The following is an 18,963-nucleotide window of genomic DNA, read 5'->3' as shown; positions in this document are numbered from 1 at the left end:
CATAGAGGCGTCCCGCATCCTGCCTCTATGGCAGACACGGTGCCGGGTCTTTCGGAAGGGTTCTACCACACCAAGGGAGAACCCGTCTTTCTCCCCTCTCCTACAAAACAGCATCAGAAGGAGAAATGAGCAGATTATATTAATGAAGACACCCCACACTTAAAGTGGTTCCCCTTAGACAGGAAACGGAAAATGATTATAAACATGCCTGCTGAATGGTCAGCCTCTTCGCTTTAACAGTTTTGGGTTGCCAAATTCAACTCAGACACTTCCCAGCTGAGGGATTTCCTACTGCCCAATAAATGCGTTTATTTATGGGAATGGTTCTGAAACATTAAAAAAAAACACCAGCCCGCGCGCCAGCAAAGGCAGGTAAAACACACACACACACAAACACACACACACACACAAATTACTTACAAAAATACAATTACTTACAAATTACATTAATTTTGAATTCCTCCCCCTCCCTCCGATCCACATACCCACATAACTGTTTCACAGAAGATTTCAACTCTGCTCTTGTCTGCCATGATGAAAATGTAAAAATGTAAAAGGAAAAAGGCAAGAGCTGCTAGGTCAGGCTGGGTTAGCTGCTGCCAGAGTCTCCAATGGATAACTCTGCTTAACTGTTTAAAAAAGCCTCTTAAAAAAGTGCCCTCTAAAGTAGGAGGCGAGAGAACCACGTGCCTCATCTACATAAGGAATTTTTCAGCTTTTAACCCTTGCTTAACTTTGCTCGAGTGATCATAAAGATAGACTAAATGAGGCATGTGGTTCTCCTGCCTCCTCCTATAGAGGACACTCTTTTTAGAGGCTTTTTTAAACAGTTAAGCACTAAGCAGAGTCATCCACTGTTACTCTGGCAACAACTACCTCAGCCTTTTTCCTTTTACATTTTTTTCCTTTTCATGATGACAGTGGTGAGGCCCTGCCTCCCCTGACTCCACATCCCTGATATATATTATATTACATTGTATTATATTATATTATATTATATTATATTATATTATATTATATTATATTATATTATATTATATTATATATATATATATATATATATATATATATATATATATATATATATATATATATATATATATACACACATACATATATATGTTTGTGTGTGTGTGTGTGTGTGTGTGTACACTGAAATGCTGGTCTTGTTGTATTCAGGTCTTTTCCCGTGTAAGATTGAGATTGTCTTGGCAACGTTTCGGTGAGGTCCCACTCGACATCTTCAGGCTGGTGTTTTCGGCTTTGTGCTTGTGCGAGTAAGGGGGTCCAAGGTTTCTGCAGTCTGCGTTGTTCAAGTTACTAGAAATGGGTTCTTCGAAGTCTGATATTACAAATACAGCCTCAACCTCCAGTGATTCAAAATCATCCCACGTTTTCATAGATTCCATCTTTAGCTAAAGTGCCCTACCTAAAGATATATAAAAAGATATATATAAAGATATATAAAACCTAGCTAGCTTCTAGGTATAATGTATCTGGAAGCTTTATAAACCCTAGTTAAACTAAACAAATACATACTGTTGCTGTATACATATGTCAGAATAGGTAAAAATCAACTGTATTTTTACAATGCAAAACCTAAATTGGAGACAGGTTACAAAAGAAATAGTTAAAGTGTGTCTGCATAGTTGACTTTTTAAAACATTATTTTATTTTGAGGAGCTCACATTTTACAATCTTTTAGCTTTTGCAGGGAGCTATAATTGTTTTTATTTTATGTTTACAATTAATGGCAATATTAATAATATTTAGATTGAGACATAGCTAAATGTGAAGTATTGGTCACTTGTTGTGAAACTTAGGGTAAGATTTCCTAGCATTTTAAGAATTGGTTTATACCGCAATATATGGAGATCTAATTTGGTGTACTAATTTGCCAGGACTCATGCAAGTTGTCTCTGAGAATTGGACACAACTAAACGAATGATTTAAAATGTGTATTAACATTTTTTTTAAACTACCTAGATGAAGTATATTTAGTGAGAAGAACTATCTTGGCAGGCCATTTAAAATTAAACAAATAAAAGTAAACAGTTGTTGTTGCTAAAATAGTCTGAATTTACTTAATAGAAGACATAGCGGTTACTGCAATTCATAGGTGGCATGCAGAAGTAAAGACCATAATAGAGCATACTTGTTTCTGAAGGATATAGCAGAGATAATAATTAGAGGGTGGAATTTATTTAGAGACAGGACTCTGAAAAACGTAATTATCTCAGTTATGTAGGACAGTTGGAACATTTTATTGGGGTAAATAATCTGTAAATAAACATTAAATTATTACAGATTCTCTAAGTCTCTGGCAGTACAGACAATGTTTAGGAATTTTAAAAAGTTGATGTCTAAGGCATCTAGAGGGCAACAAACAGTCTTATGTCTGTTCAGTTTGAATTGACTTGTTATCATGAATGCATTGCTAGAAAAAGCCAAGGTGAAATAAGAGGAACAAATAAAACCTGTTGGAAAAGAAATATTTATGTGATTGGGGTGATTCTGCCTTTCTTTCTGGATCCATGTCCTTATTATTGGCAATCCTTCCCAGCATCACCTTCTGATTAGATTAATGTAGTGACTATCATTGAGGCATAAGAAAATAACTTATATTAGCTGCTGGGAAGATATAAATCTGACGTTAAAAGAGCTCAGCTGGTTTCCAGTCAGTTTCCGAGTTCTTTTCAAAATGCTGTGAGAAACCATTTAAAGTTTTGCGTATCCTGTGCTTGGAGCCATTCCAACAAACCCTCAGATGAGTAACCATTCAGTGTTAGACCATCTAATGAGACTTGATTCCTTCTCTGCCTCCAGCAAGGAGGGAAAACAAGTGCAGATGGCCAGATGGAACCAATCTCTTCTTACCTTCTTTTGTTTCCCCGATTCTCTGTGAAGTCTTTAGCTTGTCTATCTAAGATTGCTAAAATGTTACTGGAAGCTGTTAGTTAGAGCTACCTTGGACAATAGTAAGGGAAGCTGGGACCTGAAGTTTGGTGACACCAAGATGACCACAGATTCATTTTCTCTGTTCTCATGCAAATTTTGGGGTGCTGTTTAAGATCCTTGTGTTCACTCATGATTTTCAAGCATGAAGGATTATGCAGTGTTACACTTGGTCAGGTGTATGCAACTCATGTCATCACGGGGGCGTCATGTGATGTAACGCGACTTTTTCTCCTTCGCTAAACCGGGCATGGGTATGGCCAGTACGTGACACATTCAGCCTACAGGCTGCAAATTTGACAGCCCTGCTCTTGGTTATTCTTGGTTATTTTTGAGAGGTTTGCATTTTTAATGGCTTGATGGTTATGCCTGTACATTTTTTTTTCATATGAGGAACATCACTGCTGCCTTTGGGGTCTTCTAGAAAGTTGAATTGTGGGATACAAATGGAACCAAACTTCACATGATTTTGATAATCCCAAAACAGCAGGTGTAATTGAGTAAGCAGTCTAGAATATCCCCAAAGCAAGATAGTCGGCAAATAAATTTAGCAAATAATAATATTGAGAATAAGAAGTTACGTGTTGGTGTTTGGCAGGTGCAGATAGAGAAAATCCTAATGCAAAGGGTATGGACCACATGTTTTGCTTCTAAAGCTTCCTGGAAAACTATCCTCTCTTTCCAGCAGTATTTGCAATGTATCATTATATGTTGAAGTGAGTAAGTGACATCCATTGTGACATTTGTATCGCTGATAACTTAATTTAAATGTGTTATATGCTGAGATAATTAATGAGCTCTAATATCTCTTGCTGTAATTACATAATAAATCACCCAAAGTAAAACTTACTTTTGCAAGCAGGACAGAGGTTTATTGCTAAGAGAACAAAGGCCATGTTTGAGGCTTTCTGTACTGTATTTCTGGAATCTTTAGCCATTGCTCACTTGTCTTTGTCTATTCCAGAATGTACTGTTGCTTACCATGAGCAATGCCAGATGCATTTGGAAGGTGAAGGGGATCCCCAAATGGGTGGATTGGGAATAATTTTCTGGCAGGCTTCAGTTTATGGGATTGTCAAAAAGTATCTGTAACTGTATGCATTTTACACTAATTTTGGATATGTTCTCTTAAAGGAGGGATGGCGTTTTATTTTCTGAATAATTTGGCTGGGCTGTGACAGTTGCAAAATCCTAACTACTTATCTTCCACATTTCACATGGATTAAAAATAAATGCCATTTTAAAAGGGGGACAATATACAGCACAAACTATTGTAATATAACCCCATTAAGCACTACACTATGATTTCAATTTCTAATATGTATGCTTTCTTAAAGGAATCTTCTTTTGGCTGCATTCATATACTGTGTACCCTGTTTCCCCGAAAATTAAACCTCTGTGGATGATAAGCCCAATCGGGCTTTTGAGCGCATGTGCTAAAATAAGCCCTCCCCCGAAAATAAGCTCTCCCTGAAAATATTGCAACCCAGCAACAGCCATGAGGTGACCACTCGCTGCCTCCTGCACCTCAAAAATAATAAGACCTCCCCGAAAATAAGGCCAAGTGCTTATTTCATGGGTCCAAAGAAAATAAGACCCTGTCTTATTTTTGGGAAAATACGGTAGATGTATTAATTTAATGCAGTGGTATCTCGACACTCATCATTCATTGATTCTGGAAGGTGTGTTGAGAAACCAAAATGATGAATACCAAACAGATTTTTCCCATGAGGAATAATGTAATGGGTCACAAAGCAGCCAACGCCAAACAAGTTCTAGCTCATGCGTTGAGTACCAGAAAATGATTAATCCCAGGACAAAATTTCTTTGTCAAAATTCATTGAGTATCAAATTTGATGAGTCCACACCCTAATGGCCAAAGAACTAACATGAAACTGTCTTTTCATAAGTTCAAAATGTCTCTCCCAGGCTATATCTTCCCTCATGCAGACTGTGCAGACATACAGTATGTTGTTGCCTGCAGTTGCCTCTTCTCAGCATTAGAGGCTTTAATTTTAATTTTTAGAAACCCTCGGAAGAGCGGCCACAAATCAGCAATGCTTGGAAAATTGCTGCCTCATTTAACAGCTATCTTGCTTAGCAACAGAAATTTTGGACTCAATTGTGAGCATACATTGAGGCCTACCTGTGCTTGCTTTAATGTTGACAAACATTTATGTTCTTAAAATACGCAAGTCTTTCAGAGGAACTAATGCTAGATTTAATTTGCAAGCATTTGTAGTTGGCAGTCACTGTTCAATAGCAAACCAGCATAAATTTTTACAGGATTACAGTGGCATCTGAATATCTGAGATAGCAACATTCATATTTCTGTTGCTTTTTCAAAAATTAAACATGATTTCTGAGAGCCCCTGTGGTTGAACAATCCCATCAAGATTTACTTTCATAGTCCTGAAAAATTACTGTACAGTTTATCTCCTACGATGGCTTCATTTCTTTAGCACAAAGATCATATCTAGTTTAAGTTATTGGGTTGAAACTGAACAATAAAAACAAAAGTGAGCTTTATTTCAATTCTATAAGTGAAACTGGATTTTTCAGGCCAGCGTGTTAAACAGAGTGACGTTAAGAACCAATTCTTTTGCCAATTCTGCCTGTAGTTATTTTTCTTTTTTTTGTGTGTTATATTTTTTTTTCTCTAGATCTTTACTGACGTTTTCTGCAACAGAAGTCTAGATTAATGCCAGATGTATAGCAGAGCTTTATGAAATACATTGCTATGTTCTTCATTGCAGATCGATAAATACTCATCTTTTATTTTTCAAAGTTTGTCTTTTACTGTTCCAAAAACGCCCTCCAGCTGGAATGAATTTACACAATTTAAGACTCAGACAAAGTCATAGTGATAACTCAACAACATTTTACATTTTTATTTTAAAATATTGTATTCTCTTCACTGGGAAGAGGGTAGTTATTCTAAATGTATGATAAGGCACACATGCATCCTGTTTCTTTTAAATTTCCAAGAGCTAGATATTTAGGGTTGGTTACAATTAGCTCTTATACTTTTTTTATTTTCTGGATGGTGTAAAATTGCCAAGTACAGTTCGTCAAATCTTTATTTTCATGTATAAATGTTTTAATACTAGAATACTAATTCTAGGTAACCACCAATCTGAGAGACCTGCTACAGCAGGGATGTCAAACTCGTGGGCTGGATGTGTTACATGCTGGCCACACCCGTCCCGGTTTAAAGAGGCTTAGTGAAGAGGAAAAAATCATGATACATCACATTGCGAGTTTGACACCCATGCTCTACAGACAAACCTTCCCACCTAAGCTGTGTGTTTACTTATGTAATTTATATCTTACCTTATTTTAATGAACAACTCAAGGCAGCAAAAGTATCTAATACCCCTCCCTTCCTATTTTTTCCACAACATCTCTGTGAATTGACTTGGATTGAGAGAGAGTATCTGATTTCTAGCTTAGTGCCTTAACCACTACTTCTCTACAGGTACAGATTTTAGTTATCTGACACACACACAGACAAACAAATTATACTATCTCCAACATGATAGTGTTCTGTGTGTGTCCATGTTTAGAAAGAAATATTTTGTTCTGAGAAGACTTTCCTATATTTTTTTTCACTTTGAGAGTATCAGATGCATGATTAGGATTGGTGTATTGCAGAAAGTGCTGTTTGCAATGTTTGTCTTAGTTTAGATTTAAGAACACTAGTCTTACCGAGGCAATCTTTTCTGAAAGCAACTAGCAAACTCTAGTTCACCCGTGGCATTCTCTTGTTTTTGTTCCTAAAAATAAAATGTTAAGTAAATACAAATGTTTTCAGGAACACTTGAAGTTTCAGAATAAATGGTTTGGACTTGTATTCTGCTGAGGCTTGCAGAAGGATTGAAGCTTTGTAAGAATCTATACTGATGATGCGTCTTCTAAAAGAACGCATGAGATTGTTGCTTTAACATGACAAGGGTTTACATGCAATATAATCAAAATATATACCTGTCAGATATTAGCCTGCATTGGGTTGGTTTAATGTAACTTTACTAGAAGTCTTGAACCTTTGGAAGTAGACTTGTTCCTCTCACTTTTTAAACTTTCTCAGTTTCTTCTCTCTAGTATGTTTTCCACCTTTCAGTCCCTTCTACCCTTTTCCTATAGAAGCTCTACTGCTTGTCCCATGCCTCACCTTGGATTCTTCCTTTCCTTCATTAACTTGTATTTCAGCCTGGCAAATCATGTTTTGTCTTATTGCATGTTGGTGCCACTCATCTGTAGTCCAGATTTTTTGGCAATTTAAGAATAAAACCTCTTTTAATGATTGAACAAAGTTAAATGTTATGCATAGCAAAATTGGTTCACTTGGTCTTTTAGTGCCCTCTGTTGGCTAATACAGATGACAACTATTTTGTATCTACAAAAACCCATTATGATTCCGTGTCATCTGAGAAAATTAAGGAAGATTGAACTTTTGGTTATACACCTTCTGTAATTGTAGTGAGTGTAGTAGTTGGCTTTGAAGGACAGTGGAAGAGCCATTAGCAACAATCAGATAAACAAGGAAATTATTTACCAAAATGCCTCAGAATGTACCCATACAAATACACACACATACAGACATCTCAATTCACATGGAGGTAGAAGAAGGAAGAAGGGAAGCACATTCAGACCAGCAAGATTCTATTGTTATAACTTTTCTCACAGAGGTAACTTTAGGTGTGCAATGTCTGTTCCTTTGTCTGGTCTATCTTACAGAGCTAACAATAATATAAAAAATATTTACCATTTGGTAATGTACCCCTAACCTGCTCTGTACTCTTTTGTTGTTTTATCTAGAGAGATTTTGTAATAGTAAAGTTAGACCTAGGCATGAAGGCACAAAGGAGCAAAATAACATTCAGGGTTTGTTTGTTTCTTTAAAAAAACAATCCTACAATTTCTTGTTCATTGAAATGCTGTAAAGCTAGGAAATCAGAAACTAACCGAGTATTTCCTGGGATTTTTTTCTTTCAATCTCAGTAACAAAGGGGGTTTAAAAATGATAATTTTTCTAAAATATGAATTGCGGATAATCACAAATGTAGTTATCCTATTGGACCAAGTAAAAAATATAGCGGTAATGTTTTTATTATGAATATGCCATAGTTGTAACCTTAGTTTGTGGCTTTTGAACCACAAAAATGTCCACAATGTGTAATGGGGGAGGGGGGACATGGCTAATGATGGAGCAGCTGTACCTGATTTGAAGCCAACTTGACGGGTTCAAATCAAGTAGACCATCATATTGTATGTAGTTATATATGGCATAGATCAGGGGTGAAATTCGATTGGTTCTATCCGGTTCGGGCGAACCAGCAGTGGCAGAGACTCCACCCAGCTATCCAGACGTTATCACATCCTGTTTTTGACACTCTGCACATACACGTGCACTCACATTTGCAAATTGTACTGAACGTAAGTTGATTTCACCCCTGGGATAGACCAAAATTAAATAAAAGACCATTTACTACAGTAAATAATTGCCCCTTTTGCTGATCCTGCTATAGAAGCATCAAGATCCTTCTGCTTCTACCTCTACTTTGTTTGTGATCGGACCTATGTTACAGGACAACCTGGATTGAGACTGGACTCACATTTTAAAAACTTAGAAAAGGGCGTCAAGCATCTCTATTACAGAAGCATTTTAAGTTAGAGGATATTTGTAATGCTGTTAGTTTTGAATATTTTTAATCGGTGTATTGAATTTTAAATGGAATTTTAGATGATGTGAATCACTTGGCATCCCAAAATTGAACAGGAGTCATAAATTTTTAAAATAAATTTATAAACAGATAAGGCCCTTTTTGTAACCTAAACAGTTTATGAAGAAACGACTAACAATTCCCAAAGTCTTTGAACACAAATGTGGTTTCTGGTTCTATTATTTGTTCAATTATCATTTAGTTTTTGGAGTGTCACTTTCCCTTCAGCGCAGTTGCCATTCAGCTGTTTTGGTGACAACCGGTTCTTCTCTGTAGCATTAAAAGCTATTTCTGCATTAATTTTCTCTTTTGTAGCTTCTCTTCCTGTACAAGAGCTCCCTCTACTTGAAGATAATTGGTTTTGTCTTGTCAAAGCTTGCTAGTTGAACATTTGAAATTCTTTGACTATCTTGTATTAATAATTTTTAGTAGCTTGTACAAAAAGGTTTGCTGGTCAATGACTGAAATAAAATTACTGACATGTAAAAAGATCATCTTATTAATATTATGCTTATAAAAGTACCAGAGCACTTTTATCGACTCCTAGAGTGGTCACTGTGGAAGCAGTTTGTAGCTAACAAAAGAAATTAGTCCTTCAACTATGGATTATTATTATTATTTTGCACCCATCCTAGATATAGTGACATAAGGAAATTTTCCATTTTCAATAGACTAAATAAATTATATTATTATGGTAACTGACTAGTATTGCAAACAGTAACACATAGAACTCTACAAAGCATTTAAAGGGGTGTTTTCTGTTGATGTACATAAAATTCATCTAATCATCCAGAAAAAGAGTGATGAGAGTCATTATTAAACTGTTGTGCGAGTCTCTATAGAAAACAGTATAATAAGACATGGGCCAGTGGTTTGACTGTTCCATCATTACAGCCGCATAACCTTTTGGCATAAGAACACTTCTTAAATCTGCCCTCGAAAATTGCTGACGGTAAAATATTAACACATAGTAGCATAAAAGCTCTGCACTATTTAGGTACAGTTAATCAAAAGCACCTAACTGGGTTAGACATTATTCAATTGGCTTCCTAACTCAGCATATTCCTTATTCTCTACGTGCAATCTGGAATTCCACATTCAGGATCCTTGGTTTGAATGCGGCATTTCCTATTCTTCTCCAATCACAAGGAATTTCCTGTCTTTGCTTCTGAAAATAAATGGTCGGATCTGAACAATCACAAGTACTCTGATAGCACCATAATCACCTCAGTAAAATAGTAACAAGGTCAGTAAAAATATGGATTAAAGAAAAAATATTGCAAGATGGAAATTAAATATTATCTCCATGAGAGATCTTCTGTGAGATCTTTGCAGAGGCCACTCCATAGATCATATCTGGGGATTTTGTAGGTCGCAGACTACATCTAGCCAGTAGGCGGTTCTAGTCTGATCTGCAGCATTGGTGGGAGGTAGGGCATCATCATTGGAAGGGGGTGAGGCATTGATGGCAGGGGTGGGTCATCATGTGAGGGGAGGAGTGTTGGCAATGTGGTGACAGTGGGGACATAGCATTAGCGGCCTTCTACAACAGTCCCAGTTTATCATGTGGAACTTTGAGAAAATTAATTGTCCACCCATGCTATAGACGAAGAGCAGCATACCTCAGTGAAAGGGCATGTGATTTGCAGAGAGGATGTTAGACTAAGAATTAGGAAGTGACTAACCAATCCTATCTGGAGTGAATAAATCAGACTTTTCTATATGTCTAGTGATGATCTGGATGTTTGCAACCCTGATATTGTAGGCTTACAGTTCTGCACTTCTCTGGGAATGGGGGAAAATGTCTAGTCCTAGGTCAGTGTTAACAATTTGGAGCTAAATTAGCCCATAATCTGATTCCACTGCTTATAATAGTAGTGGAATCTATGCCTATCTTCAATCATCACCTCCTTGGGTTGCTTTGGTAAAATTGTTTTCAACTCAGGCTGATTTACAGCATTATTTTATTGGAGAAAATTGGAGGGGGAAAAGCATGATTTTCTGAAGGAAAGGTGACATACACATATAATAAAGTAATTGCTTTTGCATATTCCAATTCTCAAAATGGTTCAGATCTTCATCTTAAATAAAAAAATATCAAGGGAAACATCAAGACTATCAAGACAAACTCATTATCAGTGAATGAAATCAGATTCATAGATAGATGATAGATAGATAGATAGATAGATAGATAGATAGATAGATAGATGATAAATAAATAGATAATACATAGATAGATAGATGGATAGAGAGAGAGGTATTGAAAGAATAAGATATTAGCAGGATGCCAAAATGGGATCATAATAGGGGCCAATTAAGACTCTTGGATATTCATTTACATTTGTTGCTGCTTCATATTTACTGGAAGGATGGCAATATGCACACTAAACCAACACATTTCTCTAGTGCCCTAATGGTAGATTTAAAAGAATGGTTACAAACTCAATTGGGTTTGGGTAAGACAACAGAAGAGGAACAAGCTGCTCCTGAACAACAGCAATCACCAGAATGCTAAAACTAAATTGAACCACAGTGACCAGAATACAAAGCAACACCCTCCAAAATGGTGTGTAACCATTTTTTCTGATGTTAGCAAGCTGAAGAAGGATGACTGGTTCACTTTCTTTCCCTGCCATTTGACAATAATTGTCACTAATGAAAATCATTGGGTTATGAAAATCAACAGGCAGCATATAAAAAGAAAAAGAACATAAGCTCTTTATATCCATCCAAATTGCCAGGCCTAGCATCTGTTTTGTTCTTTGCGGTAGAAGGTCACTTTGAATAGTTAAGACCTCAGCTGCTTCTGTTCACTTTAAATAACTGAAATGGGAATAAAGCTGGTTCTTTTATTATTTTAATAAAGGCTTTTAAAGTCTCTTGACCTAAAATCTCTTGTTCTGATGTAAGAGAGCAGTTCCGTGAAATAAGGATAAAATATGAATTTACAGTGCATTCAGATTGCATGTTTCTATATCATGTAATCACTACTTTGCTTTCTTTATATTTTAGCTAGAAAGTGCTAGAAAATTCTCAGCATTTATGTGTCAGTGTCAGAATGAAGATATATAAAAATTGGAAGACTGTAGTACTCAATAAGTCTGAGTTAGATAACTATTATGAGTAATCCTCTAAATCAGGGGTGTCAAACTCGATTTCATTGAGGGCCGCATCAGGGTTATGTTTGACCTTTGTGGGACGGAGTGGACATGGCGAGGATGGGCATGGTCAGCATGATGTCACTCGTGTCGGGGGTGCCTCTGGTGGTCCGAGCATTCTGCCAGCGAAAACAGGCTCCCAAGCTCCATTTTCAGCTGTGACAGCTTCCTGTAACCATCTGCCAGTGAAATTAGAACTTGGAAGGACTGCATACGGCCCTCCAAATCTCCATTTTCGCTGGCAGAGGCACCGCGGACAGTCCTTCACTATTTCCAGGACAGCTCTGTGGGCCAAATCTAAGCACCCCACAGGCCGAATCCAGCCCCCAGGCCTTGAGTTTGACACCCCTGCTCTAAATACTTGAACTGTTATACTGTGGCCTAATCATCATCATATTCTACTACTACTTTATTAAGCTGTTGTATCATGTTCAGTTCAATTTGATGTAACATTTACCAATTCAAGCACATTTTGGCAGTCTTATGCCAGCCCTTTCCTCCTTCCTTAACATCCATTTTTGAAAAATTTGGCTTGGTGCACTTTTTTTTTGAAAAGTTTTTTTTTATTTTAATTGAACAAAAACACACAAAAAAATCATCCTTCATTACATTTTGTAGAAAGTGTGTCGATTAGTTACAGATAACTTTAGTGCATTTCTTCCACAATCATTGCTTATAGTTCATATTAGATTATACACTTTAAATCAAAAATCTTTGTATATCTTACTATCAATGTACCACAATTCTCATTTGACTACAATTATTTGAACATGCTTTTACCTCAAATCATTCATACTTAAAGACACATAATGGCATTCATTAGCTATTTCAAAAAAATCCTCCAATAACATTACATCTTAATGACATCTTTTAAGTAAACATCAATTAATAAAGTTTCTAAACCTCCCCCCCCCTTTCCCCAACTCACTGTTTAGAATTTATATCCAAGTTACTTTTGCCAATATCATATCATATATATATATTGTTTTTTTTAAACATATTTTTATTTCCATTTCATAACATACAATCACATGTATACTATACATAGCCAATATCATATAGTATTAAATAATGATTACATCAGTTCCTCTTGTCCTCAACGCCCCAAAAAGATTAACACCCATTATTAGCTCTTCTACTCTCTATGCACCTCTTTCTTCTACCTCTCTCTTATTTCCTATCTTCCCTCCCTCTTCCTTTCCTACTCTATTTCCCCTTCCTTTCTCCTTCTCCTCTCTCTACATTCCACTCCTCCTTATCCTCATCCTCCTCATCTTCCCCCCTTACCCTCTCTCCTATCCCTCCCTTCCCACTTTCCTTCTCCCTTCTACTTCCCACTCTTCCTTTCGTTGGTGTATTTCCGCTTCCATACTACTCTATTTCCTCCTCCTTTCTCTTTCTACTCTCTCCCCTTACCACTCCTCCTTATACACCTCATCTTCCCCCTTCACCCTCCCTCCTATCCCTCTCTTTCTATCTTTATTCTCTCCTCTACTTCCCACTTTTCCTCTGATTCACTTAATATGTTTCGGCATCTGAGCAAAATCCCTTCTGTGTTGATGGTATTTATAATTCCATTTCAATATACTTAACAAAGAAAAAAATAACAGTATACATGTACAATCATCCAACATCCCTCCAACTTAGTAGACTCCACTCCCTCCCCCCCTCCCCCCAAGCCCCTAACCTTCCCCCACCCTGACTTCCCATATCATGTATATATTGTTAAACAATGTCCATTGATATTTCCTTGTTGTTATTATAATTGGCTAAAATCATTTACTATTTATGTCCCATCTCCTCTTGTCAGACTCCCCCCCCCAAAATCTTACACCTTTATAACAAGATCTAAATAAAATTTTATTAATAAAATTTATAAGTCTTTTTCCTAAGTCACAATTTGCAATTTATATCCAAATTTCTTTTACTAGTTTGCCAGTACATGTATATATCATTAAGCTGTATCCATTATCATTTCATTATTGTTATTATAGTTAATTATTTGTTAATGAATAAACATTTGATAACAATCTAAAACAATCTAAGAGTCACTAAATTCCTACTTATTGATCACCAAAATCAACTATTTTTTTATTATCAACTTTCATTGTCAACCTGTATCTTTCCAGTAACAAAACAGTCTTATCTCTCTTGCCAATTGTAGTGTCAGTCTTCTTTTTATCTCCTTTATAAGGTTCTTATAGACTTCTCTCCACACTTTGTTGCTTGAGGGATCTCTCAGGTAATCTCATTGCCCACCAGCTGCTACTAAAATTAGCTTGTCTTTGGTTGTCAATCTTGCTTCTGAAAAAAATTCTCTTCTTAAGTCCATCATCATTACCATTTTTTTCTTCTGTATCCTGGAATCTGGAGTAGAGCTCCAATTTGTCTAATTCCCTTTTCCATATTCCCTTCTTTCCACTTTCACCCACATTTGCTCCATTAATAAATTCATCTATCGTCTTCTTTTTATCTTCTATATCTTCATTCTCTCCTTTAATTTTGGGGCCTCTAATCCCATCATCTTTTGCTGTGAGGAAGACTAGTCTTTCCAACTTCTTCTAAATTCTCCCATATCCTTCCAATAGATTTTGAATTCCAGCCAAGATAATTTGGGATTTTAAGGTTTCCTCATCTGAATATTGATCCATGTTTCCAAAAAAGAAGAAAGAAATAAAAAAAACTAATAGCCACTGCTACTCTAGCCTTCCAGGCCTCTTTTATTTTTTTTATTTTAAATTGACTTGAACACAAGTTCTTTTATGCTCTTCAAAGGAGAAGGGTTCTGTTCCCCCCGCCATCTTTCCCCTGCCAAAATAGTTCTCAAAGACACTTGTGAAAACAATTCATGCCGTTGGCTCTTTATCAGTTTCTGTAAACAAGTTGCAAACCCTTCAGCTACAAAGTCAGTGAAATCAAAGAAGGAAAGAGAAGAGATACGTTGTTTCAAAAACCCCAGCCTTTGCCCTCCAAGTGGCAGTGTGCTACTTTTCACTTTCTAATATTTACCTCTGGCTTAAAGGAAACAAAGTTCTTTAGATTTCTTTTAGTGAAATTTAATAACAATAGGAAGAATTGGTAAAATAAGAAGGAAGATTTTAATCCAGAAGTCAAAAAATAAAGAAGCAGAAGAAAAAAATCAATCCGTTCACTTTAAGAGGAGAAATGAGAAACGTTGTGAGCATTTCAATCCACAAAGAATAGTTACAAAGAAAAAAAAGCTTTCCAAAACAATCCCATATAAGTTAATTTCACCACTCATTTCTTTTGCTTAAGGATCTAATTGGGCTTTAACAAAAAATTTCTTTGGGCAGTCTTTCGCAAGATAGAAAAAATACCTCACCAGATGGACTCACTTTATCTTTTCATTTCCTTCCTTCCGGGGGTGTCCCAATTTAATCAGCCTGGGGGCTGCCTGTTTACTACCGGCTTGAGACCAGCAAGGCTTCATCTTCCTGATCACCATCTCTACGGGATGGTCTAGGTCTCAATGGACCGTCCAGCGGCAAAAGTATCAGCGGAAGTCTCGGAGTATCGAGATCGCATGTTGTGACATCGTGACATGACTACGTCTTCTGGCTTGGTGCAATTTTTATGTTTTTATAACTTTATAGCACAAGATAATGTAGTAGCAGCATATTTTGCAGATGAGTGAACATATATAGCTAGAAAGTTGAAATGACATTTCTACAAAAATATTTTTCATCATCTTGCTTGTTTTTCAGGATCCCTTAGATCCAACAAAGGCTGCATTTGTGATCAGTTCCCTTGTCCCATGTGGAGTGGCTGAACGTGCTGCTGCACTCTTCCCTGGTGACCGCTTAGTCTCTGTAAATGGTGTGTATTTGCATAATATTGGTCTAGAAGAAGCTGTAGAAGTTCTAAAATCTGTACCACGTGGTGAAGTTCATCTTGGAATCTGCAAACCTTTGGTGGTAAGTGACATTAAATTTATGTTTTATAACATACATTTTCCTGTTCAGTAATGGTTAACACTTGAGAGAAAGTCACCAGGATTTTAATGGAAGCAAAATATATTTGCCATAAATACTTTGATGATTTATCTTCTTTCTGAGTTTTGCCATGATTGGAGGTCCAGATGTTGTATGCTACAAAAACAGGAACATTTTGTCTTGGAGAAATGACAGTCTCCTTTTTTATCTCCTTTTTAGTTCAAATTTATATCCCGGTGTTTTACCTTAATGGATTCTTGAAATAGTTTTGTATCACTTAAATCAAAGATGTACATTTACAGTGGGATTAAAATTGTATTTTATAGAACAAAACCAGTAGCAGCCATTTAATAAAACATTGGAGATCACACTAGAGGCAATTAACATTGTGGAATGAAGAGAAAAGAAAAGAGTGAATCAGTGGTGGGTTTCAAAAATTGTTCGAACCTACTCTGTGGGTGTGGCCTCCTTTGTGGGAGTGACTTGCCGCCCATGTGACTGGATGGGAGTGGCTTGCTGCCCATGTGACTGGATATGAAGATGCCGACGACACTTGTCAGAACCACCTTAAATTACCTCACACACAGCACTGGCATGCATAAGAATATGATGTAAACTTGTTTTTTAAAAGGCATCTTTGGTTTGCATTAAAACAACTTCAACACATGCAATGTTCTGATTGCACCACAAGCGCAGTAGTCATCCTTACCTTTCACAGAGGCACTGAGTTTTATAAATATGAGCATGGTAGTGTAGAATAATCATATCCAAGGACCAGTGGTGGGTTTCAAAAATTTTTGGAACCTCTTCTGTAGGTGTGGCCTGCTTTCCAGGTCCACTGGTGGAACCTCTTCTAACCGGTTCAGTAGATTTGATGAACCGGTTCTACTGAATAGGAGCAAACTGGTAGGAACCCACCTCTGGAGTGAATGCAACTGTTGAGAGGTTTCTGTTTGCAGTAATCTATACTACTGTTGAGAGAGTGATGGCTCAACGGATGCCCACAAGGGTTTGAGACTTTAGTGCTGTGCAATGGGATGAACCTCTATTATTTGCCCCAGCTCCTGCCCACATAGCAGTTCGAAGAGTATGAAAATGCAAGTAGATAAATAGGTAGCACTTTAGTGGGAAGGTAACAGCATTCCGTGCACATGATCAAGGAAAAGGGTCTTCAGGAAACGTTGACTCCCTTGGCTAAGAAACAGAGATGAGTTCTGTCACCTAAACTTGGATACAACTGATATGGGACACTATTACTTTTACCTTACACTACTGTGATTTAAATAAAATTAAAATTCTGCCTTTTTGGGAAACTGCATTGATAATCCTTGTCCTTTGTTGATAATCTATTCTTGTGTTGCATACATCATGCCTGATGTTTCATAAGCTCTCTGTTCATATATGTGTACAAGATTAAGAATATTCATTGCACATACTGTATATACTCGAGTATAAGCCTAGTTTTTCAGCCTACTTTTTGGGCTGAAAAAAGCCGCCTCGGCTTATACTCGAGTCAGTGAAAAATTTGCCCGAAATGGAGGAGAAAAAGGGGTGGGGCCATGCCACTGGGTGACACTCGTGAATGGCCCAGTGCCCCTGTGAGTTTCCCCTCCCTCTGTGTCAGTTTGCCGCGCAGCGCGCACCGCACCATCCCCCCTCCTCACGTTCTAATGTAATGCAGGGCTGTCTTACGATTCCCCTTCCTCCCCCTCCTGCCGCTCTGCAACGATGTCCCACCTCCTCCTTGTTATGGCAAGCAGCCACATAGCGATGTCCCACCTCCTCTGGTACAATGATCCAATGATAGGAATCACTGTGCCGTGTGTCATAGGAGGCGGGACATCGCTCCCGCGGCTGCACGGGACATCATCATCACAGCGGGACATCAGCATCATGAGGTGAGTGAAGTATTTCATTGAATACACCGCTAGTTTACTGTTTTTCTTTGAAATAAATATTCAAAAACATTATTGGTATCTATTTTTATTTTTGAAATTTACCGGTAGCTGCTGCATTTCCCACCCTAGGCTTATACTCGAGTCAATAACTTTTCCAGGTTTTTTGTGGTAAAATTAGGTGCCTCGGCTTATATTCGAGTCGGCCTATACTCGAGTATATACGGTATAAGTGTACAAAATGTGTAATGCTGCAAAAAATGTGCAAGTTCTTCAGAACTTTTCATGAGCCTAGATGTATCAAAATCATTTGTCTATTGTCTAGGATTTTAAAATAGTTTCAAGGAGGAATGTACAGGCTGAATATACTGGCCATTAGATGCAATATAACTTTCAGAATGCTTTATTATTCAGAATAAAGTATTCTGAATAAATAATGCTTTATTATGTAGCATTCTAATTAATAAAAGGTATGATTTTATCTAGCATTCTAAGACAAACAGCAAACTCTATAGATGACCATACCCTAAGACCGTAGGGTCTGGAAAAAACAATAATAAAAAGAAATATGTTAGTCTTTATATTGGCAAAACAAGATATTAAGTCAACTGCTTTTGGCTAGCTAAATCAAATCAAGTTTTTACTACAGGCTTATAGCCAGAAAAATTACTTAAAACCTATAGAGAAGGGGCATTTTTATTTTCCTAAAAGTGTTAGGCAATTAATTATTTTTGATATAGTTTTAAAAGAAAATACACATTTATTTATAACATGTACAAACTGTATAATAATCAGAGTATGATAGGTTATAGAATGGTTTGTACTTCGAGGAGTCCAAATGATCCAGCAGCTCCAGAATTAAAAAGAGTCATCTACAGCATACAATATAAAGACTGCAACAGGCACCTCATAGAATGCATCCATGAACATCATCTACCATAACGGTCAGAAAACACAATGAAAACTCTTTACTTTCACAACATATAGATAGGCTTAACCCAGTGGTGGGATTAAAAATGTTTTACTACAATTTCTGTGGGCGTGGAAGAGGAAGGATACTGCAAAATCCCCATTCTCTCCCCAATCTTGGGAAAAGGTTACTGCAAAATCCCCATTCCCTCCCCACCCCACTAACCTGCTTGCCAGTTCTATTTTCCTGTTCAGGGCAACAAAAGAAGATCAGCTGGGAGACAGTGGGAGCAGGGCCAGCCTATTTGCCAGTTCTCTGAATTACTCAAAATTTCTGCTACCAGTTCTCCAGAACCTGTCAGAACTGACT

At 37.1% G+C, this 18,963-nt stretch overlaps 1 protein-coding gene across 1 annotated transcript in view; it reads left to right on the top strand.

The window, feature by feature from the left end:
* The window catches only part of PATJ (PATJ crumbs cell polarity complex component), a 165,357-nt gene that overhangs the window by 51,698 nt on the left and 94,696 nt on the right, over window positions 1-18,963 (top strand). The window contains 1 exon segment of the mRNA XM_032217300.1: window positions 15,562-15,771. Coding sequence (XP_032073191.1) covers window positions 15,562-15,771 — 210 coding nt within the window.

This window comes from Thamnophis elegans, chromosome 5 (assembly GCF_009769535.1).
Source record: "Thamnophis elegans isolate rThaEle1 chromosome 5, rThaEle1.pri, whole genome shotgun sequence".
Lineage (NCBI taxonomy): Eukaryota > Metazoa > Chordata > Lepidosauria > Squamata > Colubridae > Thamnophis > Thamnophis elegans.
Note: the sequence above shows the minus strand (reverse complement) of the source record. Positions and strands in the feature narration are given on the sequence as shown.